General features: G+C 43.9%; 1 protein-coding gene across 6 annotated transcripts in view; it reads left to right on the forward strand.

Moving 5' to 3' along the window:
* LOC142575232 (anoctamin-7-like) overlaps nt 1-7,225 on the forward strand; it is an 82,223-nt gene extending 74,998 nt beyond the window's left edge. For all 6 annotated transcript variants that reach the window (XM_075684392.1, XM_075684391.1, XM_075684395.1 and 3 more), the window contains 2 exons: nt 2,357-2,488; nt 3,622-7,225. In XM_075684392.1, the coding sequence (XP_075540507.1) occupies nt 2,357-2,488; nt 3,622-3,678 (189 nt within the window). In that variant the 3' untranslated portion in view covers nt 3,679-7,225. The remainder of the gene's footprint in view (nt 1-2,356; nt 2,489-3,621) is intronic.
* The last annotated feature ends 11,283 nt before the right edge of the window (nt 7,226-18,508 follow it).

Raw genomic sequence — 18,508 nt, forward strand, 5'->3', positions numbered from 1 at the left:
GTTTGCGTCAGACCTAACAATTTCATTTCCGCGTCATATAACGAAACAGATGTTTCGTTATATGATCCGTCTTTCTTTCTCTTCTTCCTGTCACTTAGAATCTTTCTTTTCCTTCTTTTTGCGCTACAATAGCATGTCGTTCAACAAACCTGAAACTGAACCAAATCTGAACCAAAGCTGAACTCACGCAAGAAAAAGTTATTGTGTGTATGGATGATAATGTCATGCGCGTTGATGCTTACACGGCCACATCACAGAACGTGTTGGTGGAGGCAAGGGTTCGTCTGATAAAAAATAAGCTTCACAAATTATGATTTTAATGAACTGAAATTGCAAGCAGCTTTCGTTTATTATCGAGTGCTGAAAAAAAAAACAGACAGGAAAATATCGAAATATCGTCCCAACTCCTTTTATTCCCAACATTTCAGTAGGTATCTGAGCGAACATATTGCGCGTTGTCCCTGTACTCGAATACTGAGAATGTTGCCGTGAGAGGCCAAGTTTAGTTCAAGGTTTTAATTCCTTCAGATTGGCTGCTGCGTATTTTCAACATGAGATTATGGATATTGCTTACGGGGGCGCGGAAACGTACTTGCCCAAATTTTAAACGTCGCGCTAGTATTCCCACTATACTTCATACTTGATTATTACTGGCTTCACCATGTGCGTGCTGTGCCGATTAAGGAAGGCAACGGTGCTGAACTGACCGCTGTAGTTTCTGATTTTTATGGACTCCTTCTCCAGGGTATGTCTCCAGTATATGACACACTGAGAAGAGAAAGTAAGCGTTTAGACAAAAGTGCTTGGGAAGGGTGAAAGTTGAAGTGAATAAGTGTTCGAATGGAGCAATATATATATATCGCTGATGATATTGCCTTGCTTAGTAACTCAGGATACCAACCCGCCGCGGTTGCTCAGTGGCTATGGTGTTATAGCTGCTGAGCACGAGGTCGCGGGATCGAATCCCGGCCACGGCGGCCGCATTTCGATGGGGGCGAAAGCACCCGTGCACTTAGATTTAGGTGCACGTTAAAGAACCCCAGATGGTCGAAATTTCCGGAGTCCTCCACTAAGGCGGGCCTCATAGTCAGCAAGTGGTTTTGGCACGTAAAACTCCATAATTTAATTTTTTTTCAGGGTACCAATTGCAATGCATGCTCACTGACCTGGAGAGGCAAAGCAGAAGAGTGGGTCTAAAAATTAATCTGCAGAAAACTAAAGTAATGTTTAACAGTCTCAGAAGAGAACAGCAGTTTACGATAGGTAGCGTGGCACTGGAAGTGGTAAGGGAATACATCTACTTAGGGCAAGCAGTGACCGCGGATCCGGATCATGAGATTGAAATTATCAGAAGAATAAGAATGGGCTGGGGTGCGTTTGGCAGGCATTCTCAGATCATGAACAGCAGTTTGCCATTATCCCTTAAGAGAAAAGTGTATAACAGCTGTGTCTTACCGTTACTTATGTACGAGGCAGAAACCTGGAGGCTTACGAAAAGTGTTCTACTTAAATTGAGGACGACGAAACGAGCTATGGAAAGAAGAATGACGGGTGTAACGTTAAGGGATAAGAAGAGAGCAGATTGGGTGAGGGAACAAACGCGAGTTAATGACATCTTGGTTGAAATCAAGAAACAGAAATGGGCATGGGCAGGACATATAATGAGGAAGGAAGATAACCGATGGTAATTAAGGGTAACGGACTGGATTCCAAGGGAAGGGAAACGTAGCAGGGGGCGGCAGAAAGTTAGGTGGGCGGATGAGATCAAGTTTGCAGGGACAACATGGCCACAATTAGCACATGACCGGGGTAGTTGGAGAAGTATGAGAGAGGCCTTTGCCCCTGCAGTGGGCGTAGCCAGGCTGCTGCTGCGGATGATTATGATATATATATATATATATATATATATATATATATATATAGTCTTGTGTGTGCGTCGCATTTTCGATAGTGTTCGTGCGCTCAGTTGTAGCACGCTTTGCTTGTTTACCATATTTTTGTGTTTTATGGAATTTTGCCACCTATTGTTTGCGTAACTACTACTGCCCCCCCTTACTCAATGCCCATCGGGCCCTGTAAGATAACTTTATATATATATATATATATATATATATATATATATATATGTGTGTGTGTGTGTGTGTGTGTGTGTGTGTGTGTGTGTGTGTGTGTGTGTGTGTGTGTGTGTGTGTGTGTGTGTGTGTGTGTGTGTGTGTGTGTGTGTGTGTGTGTGTGTGTGTGTGTTGTGCTATTTTGACGCGTTACTTGCTCACATTATTTAACGTTAAACAATGTATTTCCCACGCTTAAACTGTCCTGACGGGCTGTAACGTCACCTTACCGTGGATGTGTGCAGCACGTGGTCTTCTGCGTGTGCCGGCTTATCGACCTGGTGGTGCCGGACATCCCAAGCCAGTTGGAGCTGAAGATCAAGCGCGAGCGATACCTGGCCAAGCAGGCGCTCGCCGACTCGGAGACCATCATGAAGGTCTGCTTTTCCTGTGTCTCACCTGCGCGTGGTGGGGCTGATCACTTGAAAACATCTAGCACGAAATGAGTATATGCCCCAGTACGGTGGCCGAGTGCCATCAGAGCCGCAGAGCCTCGTAATGCTAAAATACATAACCATGCAGCAAAGCTGTTTGCTTGCAGCAGGTAACCTTGTGGATCACCTGTAAATGTAAAGCGTTGCCAGCCATTATGCTTATTCAATAATTTCATTCTTCTTTCTTATTTCTATCGGATGACTTGATATTCCGCCGCTTAACTCTTACCTAATCCTTTGTTCGAAGCCACGGATTCTGTGGCAAAGCAAGGACGGCGCGATAACGTACGTACTTGCTTGGATGATAGCTATACATTGAAAGTTTATAAACTGCGGCACTTTGTTCTTTTCGATCGCTTAACGTTTTTTAGAAACTACGGAAGCAGTGTACCATCAAAATAATTTAAGCGCGAACAGAATGAAAATATTCAGGGCTACTGTTTGCGCGTAAGAATACATGAGAGTGCCATGCACACTAACTCTGTTGCCGATTTATAGGCGTTGAATAGTCCCAAACGTATAGGTTTTGAAGCGTGAATTAGGTCATGGTCACAAATGCAGGCGAAAATGAGAACGCAATAGCGAATTGCAAGTCGTTATCGGCCCGTTCTCTTTTGAACTTATGCTGATAGTACATACCTGAGAGCCGTTAAGGACTGAAGTGTTCATGAAGTTATCAACTGTAAGTCCTGTTTATTTTTTTTTTACCTCTGACGCTGAAAAGGGCTCCAGACGGTACACGAATCAGTGGCCCTGAACAGGGGTCCTTGTACAGCCTTTGTCTCAGTAAGTGAAACTATACTATAGAAGCCAAATGCTAGGAGTTCTGACCATGTCATTTCGCGGCCGTTCAATTCCTGGCGCTAGAAAACTTTGGCGATTGAGAACAAAAGTTCGCTTTCTTCTACAGAGCTTTTGATCTGTTCGATTGCAAAATGAGATGGATTAATCATCCCGGAGTAGACTGCGATTATGCAAACAGTAGCTTCATGTAGTTTGACGAAGGCTGTGCTCGTGCGCTCGTGTTAACGCTCCATATGCCAGCGAGAATACAGAAGACATCACCGGCTACGCAGGTGGCGCAAAGAAAGGACGATGACGATGACGAAGAAACCGAGGCACCGGCCGTCTGAAGAGCCTCGCTCCAAACAGCGATCCAGCATCAAGGACTGGAGCCACGGGCAGAGCTGACCAAGACTACAGCGCGCGCCAGGAACAGAACACATGCGCACTTTGTCATCTGCAAGCTGTTGTCCCGATGGTTGTACTTGCAAGGTTTTGCGCGCCCAGCCTGCTTAAAAGTGACGTCAAAAAAGTGCTCGCGAGCTAATAATGCAATATTAAGTTCATGAAGGCTCCAAGGAAATGGTACCTTTTACCATCGAGCACGGAGCTTCGTACCGGTACTTCATAGGAACTGTATATTAGTTCCAGCGCAGCAGGATACGTTTGATTTAACATACAAGCTCCTGGACGACGTCATTAAATGTTGAGGGGGAAAATGTTGCGCACCAAAACAGTCAGCCTGACGAAATTTTATTGGCAAGCAGGTGCGATATCATGCCACCTGTTTCAAGTACGAGTTTATGCATGGAAAGTTCAACTTCACTAATTTGGCCATGTTAGTCTAAAGCAGGGCGATACTATTTACACGTTTTGTATAACGATGTGGTGCATCGCGTGCAGCGAGGCAGGCATAAATGGTTCTCCCTGCTAATTCACCAGATTCACCGCTCTAAAATCTTGCACTGAGGTGTACTTCGGTTGCAATTGTGTTTAATTTCAAGTTCTGGTGCTGTACTTGTCTCTTTCATCCTAAAGCGATCGAGAGCAGAAGAAGATGGAAGGCAGGGAATCCTAGAAATTCGGAAAATGAATATTAGGAGCAAAAGAAAGGACAGTGCGTGTTGTCGCCTGCGATATCGGGCCGAAAATGCAGCTTTTCTCAATAGAAATTACTGCACCGATGACTACGATGATGAATCACCACCCTGAAAGTGTAGAGAGGTTTTACTACAGAAGCGACGGGTGCTGCCGCTCCTTCTGGTGAGGGAAACCTGCATTTTGCATTCCCGCAGACATCCGGCACTTCGGACTCCTTTGACGAAAGAGGCAAGTGACGCAGCAAAACTTGATTTTAGACTAAAGCCACGGCAAAATGTCGCACCTGTGCATTTAGCTCGAATGACTGGTCTCCGTCTGCAATGCAACGTTGAATTTTGAATGCGCGTAGGCTTAAGTGTAACTAGGTAGACAATAGAGTCGGCGAAGTGAACATGCGTCTTGGACTCAGTTGGTCGACCTAGCCTGTCGGTCTTGACGTCAGGACACTCTCTCACCGGATGCGATAGTCGTAAGGAGCTAATTTTACAATTCTGAACCAGTTTCAGCCATTCCAGCACTACTAAGTACGACCAAGAAATGGTGTTCGTAATTCCTCGTGAACATTTGTCTTGTGGCGACAGAAGCTAACTTTGCGGTCAGGAGCTGTCCATTGACTCACACCCAGCTGGCTGTTGATGAGTGTGGTACTTTTGCTCCGTATTGGTCGTAACATGTCGTGAAGTCCATATCATACCATGAGTCGCTGCGTTCAACACGTGTTATTATAAAGGCGCTCACTCACACGCATACTCAGACATTCCCTCAGGTGCTGGCTTCCCTCGACGTGCCAGGTGACGGTCAGGGGCATTCAAAAATTGCGTCACATGACCGTTCTGGCGTCAGATTTGACAGCGTTCTTTTCCATCCTTTCCTAACGTTTCTGCGCATTACAAGCGAGAATTGGCTTACGTTTCTCGATTCGTGAGAGCTGCCTACATGCATGCACATAAACATGTGTACGCACGTGCATGCCATGCAAAATTGCATCTTTTTTGTCCTTTTATATTATACTCTTTACCTTTATTTTCTCGATATGGCTTGTGGCAAATTCTCCTCATTAAAAAATATCTGCCCAAATAATAAAGACCATTAAATTCAACTAAAGGCTTTACCAGCGACAACATGCGGACACGTGCGAACGAAGTAACACCATTCTAAGCTTTCGACGCTTGAAATGAATCTTTACTCCCAATCACACCGAGCGGAATATTTTTTTTTTTTTTGACGACCACAAGGTTTGCGTCTTCCTTTGTGGACGACAGAGAGTTTTTCATTCTTATCACTGCTAATAGTCATCTTATTGTCATTTATGACTATCGGAAATGTCACCCTGAATGTGGCGGGGCCGATGAAGTTATCAAAGTTACGAAGCACTTAACTCGATCAGGGGTTGAGACAGATAATCTGAAGAGGCCTTGAAAATGAACGGCTATATTAGCAAAGATTTACCTATCACCGCCTTGATCTTGAATCTTTCATAAGGCTTATTGTTACCGTTTATACGACTCACGCTGGCCCCGCTGAAATAAATTCGTGCCAATATTCGTCGCCTTGGTAGCCTCTGCTGTCACGGGCTATCTGAAGCACGGTATTCTTTATCTGCTCTTTTCTCCTCATCTTTTCTGCGCTTACTCCATCCCCCTGTGCACAGCAGCCAACCGGGTACTTAATCTGGTTAATCTATCTGCCTTTCACTTCTAGTTCATGTCTGTCTCTGGCTGCTCTGTGGTGGATTTGCGCTGATTTGTGAAAAAGTACTTTGCTAGTATAAGTTGAAAATTTCTCGCTTCATATTTGTTCCTTGTGTTACGTCTTGTACTTAAACTAGAGAAAAACGAAGCTCCCTGTCGAAACCAATGCTTCTGGGGGACATTATATCGTCTTGTCTTTGACATTCAGATACGCCAACCTTCCGTCTTAGAGTTGCCTAAGGGAAGCGCTTCGCGATGCCACAAGCCTGCTTTCCTACTGTTGCCCATCCCAACAACCATTTCGAGGCATTCCTCCAGGCTACTACCACGTCAGCGCTTGTGACATGACACCATGCACTGCTTCTCCAGCGGTGGATAACCCTCTTCCAGGCTATTTGTCCCACGTCATAACAACAGTATCCACCAGCCCTGTGCCCTCTAAAACATGTCGACCGCCTAATGTTTGTTATGATGTTTCGCGAACTTTTCCACGTGAGCAATTTGAATCGGATGAATGAAATTCTTCGTCTTCATCTGCGGGAGTAAATATTGCATGAATCGGCTCCCGGTGACCAAATGCCAGATAATCAAATGTTTGTGTACGCTGAAGCTTTTACTTAACGCTGGTCTGGTTTTAAGAGCGGCAGCAATGCCTGATTTTTACGCGGATGTGCCACGCACACGGCGTCCGCCGCCCTCGTTAACTGTTATGCGCATTTCCCGGACACCACTTGTAAGCTAGACCCTTCGAGATACTCACTGTCGGCCAGCAGCAAAGCGCGTGTGTTTTGCTACACTTGTGCATGCGTGACATTCCCCTCATTGAGCGACGTGCACGGTGTGGTCCACGCGCCTACCTTCGATTCTCATCTCTACAGTACAAGAGACGTGCTTGTTTTACGATTGGAACTGGAGGTGACACTAGCCCATAAGGTTGTTTCCTCGATAGTTGTTGTTGTCAGTTCTCTATAGCGCCTCTTTATGCAGCTCACCAATTTATCACTGATGTTATTGTTGCACAGTTTTTAATGGGCTGTTGTCAATATGACTGTGGTTTTGCTGTACATACATTTTGTAATAAACCCGCTCCTTGTTGTGTCACTGTCGTAGTTTGTCTTGGTATGTTTTGTGTGATGCGCACCAGCGCCTACTCTCGATCGGCTCCTTCATTAACTGCATCACTCGCTCCTACACGAACGCTCCTATTCATTATGGTTCGCCGATGCCGCGACATCATCCGTATATTCGCACCGTCAATGCGGCATCCCGCAAGGCTCATTTCTCTCTCCTCTCCTCCTCAACCTCACCATGTGTGTCATTCACCGTGCCCTCGAACCGTTAATCTCCCTCCGCATCTATGCAGATGACATAACTATCTCGCCTTATCTAGGTTCACCGGGATATATACCTACAAAACTACCTACAGGACGCCCTTGCTACCGCTTCGGCTGCCGCCAAAACAATCGGGTTTTCTTGCTCACCTGCTAAATCTGCTCTCCTCCTTGTCCGCCATCATCGATGGCAACTTCTTCCCTTCGCACTACTGCTAGATCGTCATCCTATACCACTAGTAAAATCCATAATATTCTCGAGCTCCACATACAATGCGATAGCGGAGCCTCTTTGGTGGTCTGACATTCTCCAGCAAGGAGAACAAATTTTACACCTAATGCGTCGCGTCACTACCCGGGTTCGGGGCGGGAATCTGAACTTTTTCGTCTTCGAAAGTGAGATGGAACTCCTTCCATCTCACTACTGCTACTAGCTCCCTTATTTATCTCTTCGCCAACAGGACCTTAATCGTCTTGACAAACTCGTACGCAAAGCAAAGAAAAGTTGCTTTTGGCCTCCCTATCAGTGCCAGCAACGACCACTATAGCTCAGCTGGGCGCCCACAACACGACAGAAGGGATCATCCTGACTCGCCGTTGCAACCAGGAACTTCGGTTGAGCACCACCACTCAGGGCGCCACATACTGGCCAATGTCGGCTACTCTGTCTCCACGTGTCCCCCTCTGCCACCTCTACCGCACTTTCGTCATCCTGCGCAGTATTTCTGCGAATGGCGCCATAACCTCGCAACATGATCCCCTGTGTGCACACACAACGCCGCGTGGCTAGAATCCCCTCTTTTCAGCATTTCATTCATACTCATCCGAACCGTCATTTCTATTACACGGTCGCTAGTGTCTCCTCACTCAGCTCTGCCATAGTGGTTCTTTCGAGCAGCTATATAGACGCTATTCTTCGTAGAGAGGTTATCTGGGCTACAGATCCCACACTAGCAGAACTGCATGCAGTAGTAGCTGCTTGCCGCTATCTTCTCCCGTCACCCCTATCTGCCTATCATTTTCAGACACTCGATGGCCGCCTGTCGTCTTCTGTTACGCGGAGAACTTTCTACTCCACTGACACACATTCTCCAAAGTAATGAGCAAAACGTGAACAAGGTGAAAGCAGGAGCCAACGTTTCGACAAGTGGACTTGGCTTCTTCAAGGCGACATATGCTTATGTCACCTTGAAGAAGACAAGTCCACTTGTCGAAACGCTGGCTCCTGCTTTCACCTTGTTGCATATGTCGCCTTGAAGAATACAAGTCCACTTGTCGAAACGTTGGCTCCTGCTTTCACCTCGTTCTCGTTTTGCTCATCGTCTTGAATTTCCATCTCCCGCCTTCCCCGTATTCTCCAATGTAGTATTCTTACACCTGTTAAGATAGTGGGGGTGCTTGGCCAGTCGGGGCTGTCGGAGAACGAACGGGCTAATCGGCTCACCTGTGGCACTCTTCGCCAGGCTCCTGACTTCCCCGAGCCAAGCTCACATGATTACCGACCTCTTCCCATTTCTCTCCAGCACTTTCGACTTGCCCGCCCCGCGTTTCCGCCTATACAACTCGGTCTATCTCGCGTACACGGCGTCCTTATCCGACAAGCCCAGACGGGTTCTCTTCTTTCTCCCACACCTGTTCATCTCCTTCGCGCATTCGCGGAAGAACCGCCTTCGCGATGTCACAGGTACGGCGGGCATTCCAACGCCTCTCACATGCTGTAGACCTGCCCTCCTCTCCACCCTTCCTCCACCAACATGCACCAACCTATCACCTACTCCTATGGCTGCTTAGTTGACTCTCGCAGCATCTTCGCTGGCTCAACAGTAACTGGCAACTTTCATCGCTGAAGCGATGAAAGGCGTGACCGGCGGGACTCTGGACTGAGGGACCCTCTCCACAGCTGCTGCTCTAATGTGTTTTCAATAAGTATATCGTCAAAGTGTATAATCCCTAACTGCTCCGCGCCAGTGTCACGTGGTGCTCCCTAGCACTTTACTTCATTCTATGCTCACAACCACCGTTTTGCGACGGTTCCACGTGGCTACGTAGCGACGTCACCAACCCTTTACTGTATATATGTCAACACCACTTTCGAATGCGAAAGGTCAATAGACGCGCATAATCCCACTTAGTGAACATAAACTTGACAACATCCTTGAAAAAATAATTGTGCAGAACCCACGAACTGTGGGAATCTATGTTATGCGAAGCATTCTTTCGGGTTCCTCAAAACTACCCGATTGCAAGGGTCCAAGAAAACTGGAGAAATGCAAACATTATACTAATTCACAAAAAGGGAGACGCTAAAGAACTGAACTATTATAGGCCCATTATTAGCCCACTCCCAGTATAATATAAAATATTTGCCAAAATAATCTCCAATAGAATAAGGGTAACACTGGACTTTAGTCAACCAAGGGAACAGGCAGGCTTCAGGAAGGGATATTCTACAATGGATCGCATACATGTCATTAATCAGGTTATCGCAATAAGCCTCTCTATGTGGCTTTCGTAGATTACGAAAAAGCATTTGATTCAGTAGACATACCAGCAGTCATATAGGTATTGCGCGCATGCGTAATCAAGGAGTACAGACGGCTTACGTAAGTACCTTGGAAAATATCTACAGAGATTCCACAGCTAGCTTAATTCTCCACAAGAAAAGTAGGAAGGTACCTATAAAGAAAAGGGTCAGACAAGGCGACACAATCTCTCTAATGCTATTCACTGCGTGCCTGGAAGAAGTATTCAAGCTATTAAACTGGGAACGTTTAGGAGTAAGGATCGATGGCGAATACCTCAGGAACCTCCCTTTGCCGATGACATTGTTCTATTCAGCAACAGTGGAGAGGAGTTACAACAAATGATTGAGGACCTTAGCAGGGAGAGTGTAAGAGCGGGGCTGAAGATTAATATGCAGAAAACAAAGATAACGATGAATAACCGGGCAAGGGAACAAGAGTTCAGGGTCGCAAGTCAGCCTGTAGAGTCTGTGAAGGAGTACGTTTACCTAGGTCAACTAATCACAGGGAGCCCTGACCATGAGAAGGAAATTCACAGAAGAATAAAGATGGGTTATATCGCAAACGGCAGACATCATGAGCTCCTGACTGGAAGCTTACCGTTATCATTGAAAATGAAGGTATACAATCAATGCATTTTACCTGTGCTGACATATGGGGCAGAGACTTTGAGACTGACAAAGAAGCTTGAGAACAATCATGGAACGAAGAATGCTAGGCATAACTTTATGAGACAGAAGGAGAGAGGTATGGATCACAGTGAAAACGGGTATAGACGATATTCTAATTGAAATTTAGAAAAGAAATGGCGCTGGGCAGGTCTTCTAATGCGCAGATTAGATAACCGCTGGACCATTAGGGTGACAGAATGGGTACCAACAGAAGGGAAGCGCAGTAGAGGACGGCAGAGGAATCGGTTGGCGCAGGACAAGGGTAAGTGGAGATAGCAGGGAGAGTCCTTCGTCCTGCAGTGGACATGAAATAGGATTATTATTATTATTATTATTATTATTATTATTATTATTATTATTATTATTATAGAATTGAATTGAATTGAGTTTTATTTCTCGTTCATTCAAACGAGGGTAGACTGAGACTAAAGGCATAAAGCCTGACAAAGGTCTCAGCCCGCACGAACGACAGGTTTAACAGCAGGTCACACACATATGCACAATTTTGCGCGTTACAACAGCGTTGTTTACTGTGAAAGTCCATGGTCATTCGATTCTTCAAATGTATAGTACAATGTACAGCAACGGCTAAGTGCAAGTAAGCATTTGAGATGCTAATGGTATGCTAAAATTGTACAATTATACACGAAATAAACGTCAGCTAATTTATGGAGCAATATAGAGCAACAATATGCGCATAAGGAAACATAATAATTGTGTGCCAAAAGTAATAAAACACTGGGAACAGTACGTGGATGCAAACATTTGTGTTAATAAAAAACCCAACAATAGATATTAAATGAAATCATGTGAATCCTGAAAAGAGAAAATATGTAATTCATGGCAGAAACATTTTTCATTGTATTACACGCATTTATTCAATTTTAAAGTATATGTCTTCCCTATCTAACCAATCTCTTATTCTTTCTTTAAATGTCTGTAAAGAAGTGTTTAAGGATACAGATGCACTGTAACTGTTCATTATTTTTGTGGACTGATAGAGAAATGTTTGTTTCCCGTAATTGGTCCTTGCTTTTGGTGTGTGTCGTGAGCTGGTGTCGCAAGGAGCATCCGGAGAGGTTACATTGACTACGTTGAGCGCTTGGATTTCTCTTTTGGATTTCTAGAAGAATTTTCATATAATATATCCTGTCCGCACGCAGCATATCATATTTTTGGAATAGTGGACCGGTTCTTATATCTGAAAAACGGTCATAGTAATTTGCATATAAGCGGATAACTCTTTTTTTAAGGTAATCAATTTCGTGTAATTTGTTCTGGTGGTTGGTGGTGGTGGTGGTGATGATGATGATGATGATGATGATGATGATGATGATGATTATGATGATGCAAGCGATATGCCAGGTGGACAAGCGAGTTCCTGCAAACTGGCTAGTTATGTGTGTGGTCGCGAGCATACGTGCATGTGACGACAGCGGCACTACGCTAACCACGTTGTAGACAATCGTATGGCAGCAATGGCATGATTTCTACAGCGGTCATTCGACGCGAGCCTACAACATGACGATTGTTGGGTTTTACATAGGTAGTGGACGACCACAAGCTAGAGAAACACGTATTGTGACGTCATCAGCGAGTACTTGTCATACAATTTCTTTGGTGTATGTTAAAAAGACTTGTACTTAGGCGGAGAAATGTTAAAGCTTGATTAATTTCGGCGATCATGAAGTCCGTACAACGTCGCTCCGTTGCCAAGGTAAAATATACCTGGTACACTGTAAACATGTTTACAGTGTACCAGGTATTCCTGTGAAATTCTCCTGTAGGATATTTCTGTGCGCCCAAGGCTGTCAGAATGATTATTGGTCAGCTTTCTCCTGGGAGGGTGCGTTGGCCAGCTTAGAGCCGCAAGAACAGCGACGGCTGATCCGGCGGCTACGCGGAGTGGCGCGAGCCAACTGGGCCCCGAACTAAGGGCTCCACCCTACGAGGAAGACTCCCCACCTCATTAGAAATAAATGTTCTCCCTCCCTCTACGTCACAAAGAAAGAAAACGACAAAGTCGCATGGCACGCACGCGCCGAGTGTTTCCGAGACTGGTTGACTCTAGAACGCGAGAAGCGTGCACGTGCGATCGTGGCCTAAAGATTAGAGCCCTCTGCTGCTGTGCTCTAGGGCAGCGGTTCGACTCCCACATTGGGTGACGCAGTCCTCAGTTTTTCGTAAAGCGAGGCGAGACAGGAACCTACCTATCACGAAGTACCGAGAATGACCTAAAGAATGTTTCGCATTAAAATGCCATGGAGATTTACAAGAATGGCAAGAAAGAAAATTTGAAAGGAAAATCTGTGCGATAAACACATATGGCAGTGCCTTACTACTTCAAGACCGAGCTGGTTGCTTATTTAAGGAGAAAAACATACCAGCGCAAATATTCGCAACAGTATGAGGCGTGTCTGCTGCAGCAATAATCGGGAGGCAACTCAAAACATCATAATGGAATGCGAAAGTATTCACTGAACGAGACCCCATAGATAACATCGAACATCCAGAATCACTGGGATCTGAACTTATTCTTTTCTTTTTACGGGCCGCATTAAACTAGTAATAGACAGCAGTATGTCGGTCGGAGCCGTATTCATTGACCTTCATAAGACATTTGACGCCATTAACCAAGTAATTTTGTTACACAAAGTTAGATACATTGATATATATGGCCTACCTTTGTAGTTCATTAGCAACTGCATTAGTAATCGATCAAGAATTGTTGAAATTAACAATCATTGATCTTCAGCAAAAATAATTAATCGAGGGCTAACCCAAGGGTCTACAGACCTCCACCCTTCCTTTTATTCATTGATGATCTACCTGCACTACATTGTCATTCTCATTGTATTTTATAGGCTGATAATACTACCATTTTTGGTGTCGATAAATCCCACAATCATATTCAAGAAAATCTTAACGTCGACCTTCGCAACGTGCAGTCCTAGTGTAAAGCAAACATGTTGCAGATTAATACTTCTAAGACCACGTTTATGGTATTCCATTCCCCTCAGTTAGGCATAAACTCTATCTTAACAACGTAGACTGTTGGGCCAGTTGGTACATCATGTAATGTCGTGGAGCGGAAAAACGGGGTTGGGGGTGGGGGAGAGGAACGAAGTGGACAGGGCAGACGCTTGATAATCACACTCTACCTCTAACAGTACCAAGTTCCTCGGTGTAACCCTTGATAGGCGGCTCAAATTTGATCTTCATGTCACATCGCTGCTACTAAAGGTTTCTTTTGCAATTTACGCAATTATTTAAATACGTTTCCACTTCCACCCCACATTATTTTATCACTATATTACGCTTACGTTCCTAGTCATCTTTCTTAATGCGTGTCATCCTTGGGCAACACATAACACACCCCTCAAACCCCTTCAACATTTACAAAATCGGGCTGTGAGACTTATGAAATTAAGCCCATTTGGCATGTGATTCTCCTCCCATATACAGACATTTACTTCCCATTCTCCTCCCATATATAGACATTTAAATATCCTTCCTCTCTGTGAGTCGTTTTGTCATTAGCTATCAATCTTCATTTTCGTCTTCTACACAAAGACGTAACTGTTGAAGGTTTCACTGTTGAAAATCTTACCCATACTAACAAAACCAGATCTGCAGAGCGACAAAGCGTACTATTCCCAAAAACTAGAACTGTGGGAAGCAAACCGCTTTTTTTCCGGGATATCAAACTGGAATAGCATTTTATGTGAAATAAATCCACGTCCCTGATCGAATTCGTTTTCTTTTTTACTAAAAAAATATTATTGTTAGAAAATATGCCTGGTTTATTGTGACCACCTTATTGCTCTTCTAGTTAAGTTTATTGGTTTCTTTTTTTTATCTCTCTCTTGTCCTTTCTTTTAGCTGTCTTATTCTTTTGCTAATGTTGTAGAGTCCGATACTTCGTGTTATAAAGTGTTCTGTCCAAGTTATGTATAATATCTGCAAGCAACTGACCGCTGCATGTTAAAATTTAACACTAATCATCATCATCATCATCTCGTTAGGTCCACTGCTGGACGAAGGCCTCTCCTGGCAATCTCCAATTACCCCTGTCCTGCCCCAACTGATTCCAACTTGCCCCTTTATCTCTCATTAGGGTGACCCCCCCCCCCCCCCCGACAGTTTTTAACTTTGGGACACCCTATCGGGCTACTTATTCAGTACCTCTTATAATGTACCCCATTACTGTAAAATGTCTGACTCTAATCTGAAGCAGGTGAAACCATTAGCCGGCCAGGCAGCTAATCGAAGTAAGCAAGATGCGTTAATGGTGGCAAAAACAGTCGGGAAGAGATAGGTAAGGCCGTATCAGTTACAGACATATGCAACTGTACAAGGTAGAACTCTTAAATAAGAGAGATAAGATGAAAGATATGCAGGCAGAATGCTAGAACGATAAGCATATATAGCATACCTGACTAGCTCAAGCAGGTATGGTGACTATTTGTCACCACCTCGTTCTGCCAAAGGGGATAGCAATAAATCGTCATCATTATCAGCGTCTGCTGTTGCATAGAAGTTATAGGCTTCCACAGACCGAAATGGACGTCTTAATATTGTCCAAATATTTAGTGTTTTTTCCAGTAAGAGTGAGTTCTCTTAAAGTTGAGCAGGTGAGGAGAAGTGGAAGGGCGGTCTCAAAGTATTGCAGAAGTGCTTAAATATATGGATCCCATATGGCGCTCGTAACTTCCGTCTTAGTCATTGAGTTGGGCAAGTACGTCGATAAATTCTGGGTATCGTATTTTTGCGGCAAGACAAATACAAAAATTAAGTGCGTATTTCTTTTGGAAATGGCAGAGTACTTCCAGCTTCCAACTTCGGTCGCTGCCTCATTCGTACCATTGCGGGAGAGCATACTTTTCGCTTACTAAACAAGATGCTCCAATAGTAAAACTAATTTTATTAAATTTGGTTCATTGCAAAATCCAAAGCTTCACTTACACGGCTGAGAAAATGTTCTTTATTGCATGTCACGAAGGCTGGCGACAGTGGCCCATATATAAAGAGACACTATAGTGACGGGTGAATCATTTACGCAGTTTAGTAAATCACGCGTCGTTTGGGCAATATGCGCACAAAGGAAGGTGCACTATAGATGACTATACAAGCGGTGACTGAGGCCTGTGCACTTCAAGAACTGCAATGGAGCTGTTCGCGCACTTTTGCAACAATGTTCACCTTGATATCCTCCTTCATAAGACACCCTGGTAAATTATGTTCCTTCGTATTTTATTCAAAGCCTAAGATGAGCTAACCCAACTTCATGACTCGTGAACATGCTGGCATAATGAAAGGACCTGTTGCTGAACTAGCTGCTTCGCAAAAGTAACCGCGCACTACACAGACAAGGACACATGCAAAGAACACGGCACTGACGCTCACTCACAACTTGTTTTCACACAATATTTTTACATCCTGGTGCATGATAGTTGTGAGTCAGCTCCGGTGACGTGTTCTTCTTTGCCTGTGTCGTTGCCAGCCTTGCTCCTCGCTTTCCATTTCCTGTTAATTGTGTGTATGTGTTCACAATAAATAATAATAATAATCCTCGTCTGTATAGCGCTGTTACTTTTCGAAGCATGAATTACCACCCAACTAAACCAAGTTTGCCTTCTAATATAACTGCTCCACACTTGCAGGAAGCTTGTACCTTGAGACCAATTCTGCATTCCCTATTCAAATCATGCGAGACAATTTGATTGGAATTTGTTGCATTCAAGAGATAAATTTAAATTTTACAAAATACGTAGCAAGAATAACTTTGATTTACGGTCTCAATTGTTTTTTTTTTAATTTACCAAAATCATAATGTTTCGAAGAAATTGAAGCATGAAGTTAACGAATCCGTAGCTTTTCACCAAGAACAGACATCGCAGCTGTGCAAACTTAATCGTTAGAGCGCTTAAAGCGGACGGATAGGATAGAAGTTCAAAGCCTATGCGAAATTGTTACTATGTTTACGAGCGTTTCACTGAAATTCTACTGACGACTCAGTTGTGTTACAGAGAGATGTGCAATGCATCAATTTTGTCCTGATTATATTTCTCAGTTGGTGCAGTTTGTAGAATGTTGACATCGCTTTTATTGCAGAGTTACATAGTTGTAAAGTTCATGCTTCAGTATTCCTAGATTTTGCTATATTTAACAAACTGTATTGAAGAACTGATAGTCAAAATAAAAAAGAAAATTCCCTACAGTCAATAGGCTTCAAGTTATTTGTTCTTTTGATGACAACGTAATCAAATTTGGTGCAGTGAAAGCAGAGGAAAATATTTGTTCCGTTCCCATCTTTACAGATATGATCTCTTGGGTAATGCTAACTGATAAGACAGGACAAAAGAAGGCGCCTTATAATGTTCGTGTGCCTGCTCTCGTCTTGTCTTAAGCTAGACGCTTGTTAAACCTACATACTCGTATGCGGCGCCACATGTCTTTTCTCTTTCTTTTTTTTTTTCTTTCACTGCATATTGCGAGTTTCTTGTTGCGTCACAACAAGAAAAGAACAAGAAATATATTATCGAATAGTCCCTGCTATTCGATTCATAATCGATTCGAGGATTCACTGTTCCGAGTTGTCGAATACTCGTTTCTTTCCAATATAAGAATGACTGGCAAACTGGGGAGATTGGCCGTGTCACCATGTTTGGATCCCTTAAGAACAACGTGCGGCTCTGTACATACACATTCCTCTTCTTCAGTGAACACAACACTTTACGAGTGCATAGTAACGCGCTTCGAGCGGTCAGTCGTCCGTCAATTTTGCGTGTATTCGCGGGCTTCTTTCACGATTCGAAAAACAATTTTATGTAACACGTATTGAGAAACAGAAAATTGCATCGGAAGTTTTTCATGTTTCTCTACAATTTTCTCATTGTCGCTTTTGACCTAATTGTAACATTTGAAAAGGTGTTTAATTAAGTAGGACTAATTATGTAATTAGGTGGAATGAAAACAATACTCTAAGTATCTCCAAGCTGCGGCAACCAACATTACCTTGGTTCTGTCCACGCAGCTAAGTGCCATTTGCATATTCTTAAATCCTGGTGTATGATAGTTGGGACAGTGTATATAAGCCAGATTCCCTTTTAACAAAACGGTCTCGTATTTCATCTTACTTGACAAGTGAAAAAGATATCCGATACTCGGTGGTCATCCTTCTAATCGATCCAGAAATTTCACGATTCGATCATCCCCAATTTTGAAAAGATGTTCTCCCTCCCTCTCTATCTTTCTTTTTTCTCGACCACTGAAGACCACTCGCAGCAAATGCAAATATGTTCCCCTATGCTATATTCAGTTGGTCAGAGCATCATTCTTCGGAGGTAAAATGCACTAGATATTCAAAAGAGACACATGGTGCTCTCTTTTCGATAATACCATGACAATTAATGAAGGGAAAATGAAACATCCAGGTGAATGCCTCATTTTCCCTTTATTAATTACTTCTCTCCACCTTGCGGGTTTACGCAGAACTATTGCGTCATACCATGACGATGTACATACAATATGAATGTAGAGGCGAACCATTTTTATGGGCTACAGTCGTAAAATTATTGGGCGTACACACGATCGCTCCGTTGAGCAATCGCCGATTTTGTTTTCAGATTTCGTCATGGCTCTGATCCACTGAACTGAGAGGAAGGCTTATGGATGCCACCTGGGCTGTAATCTTGGCTTGGCCACGTGCCTTCGCCACTTTCTTCCTTGGCGCTACATAACGCATTACTTTGGCGTGTCGTAGAGCGAACGCGAACACATCCGCCGATTACTTCATGCCAGTTTAGTTTCTATTGCAGACCTCAGCTGTATGCACGTACACGTAAGCTGATATCACGGGTGG

The sequence above is a fragment of the Dermacentor variabilis genome, chromosome 3 (genome assembly GCF_050947875.1).
Source record: "Dermacentor variabilis isolate Ectoservices chromosome 3, ASM5094787v1, whole genome shotgun sequence".
NCBI lineage: Eukaryota > Metazoa > Arthropoda > Arachnida > Ixodida > Ixodidae > Dermacentor > Dermacentor variabilis.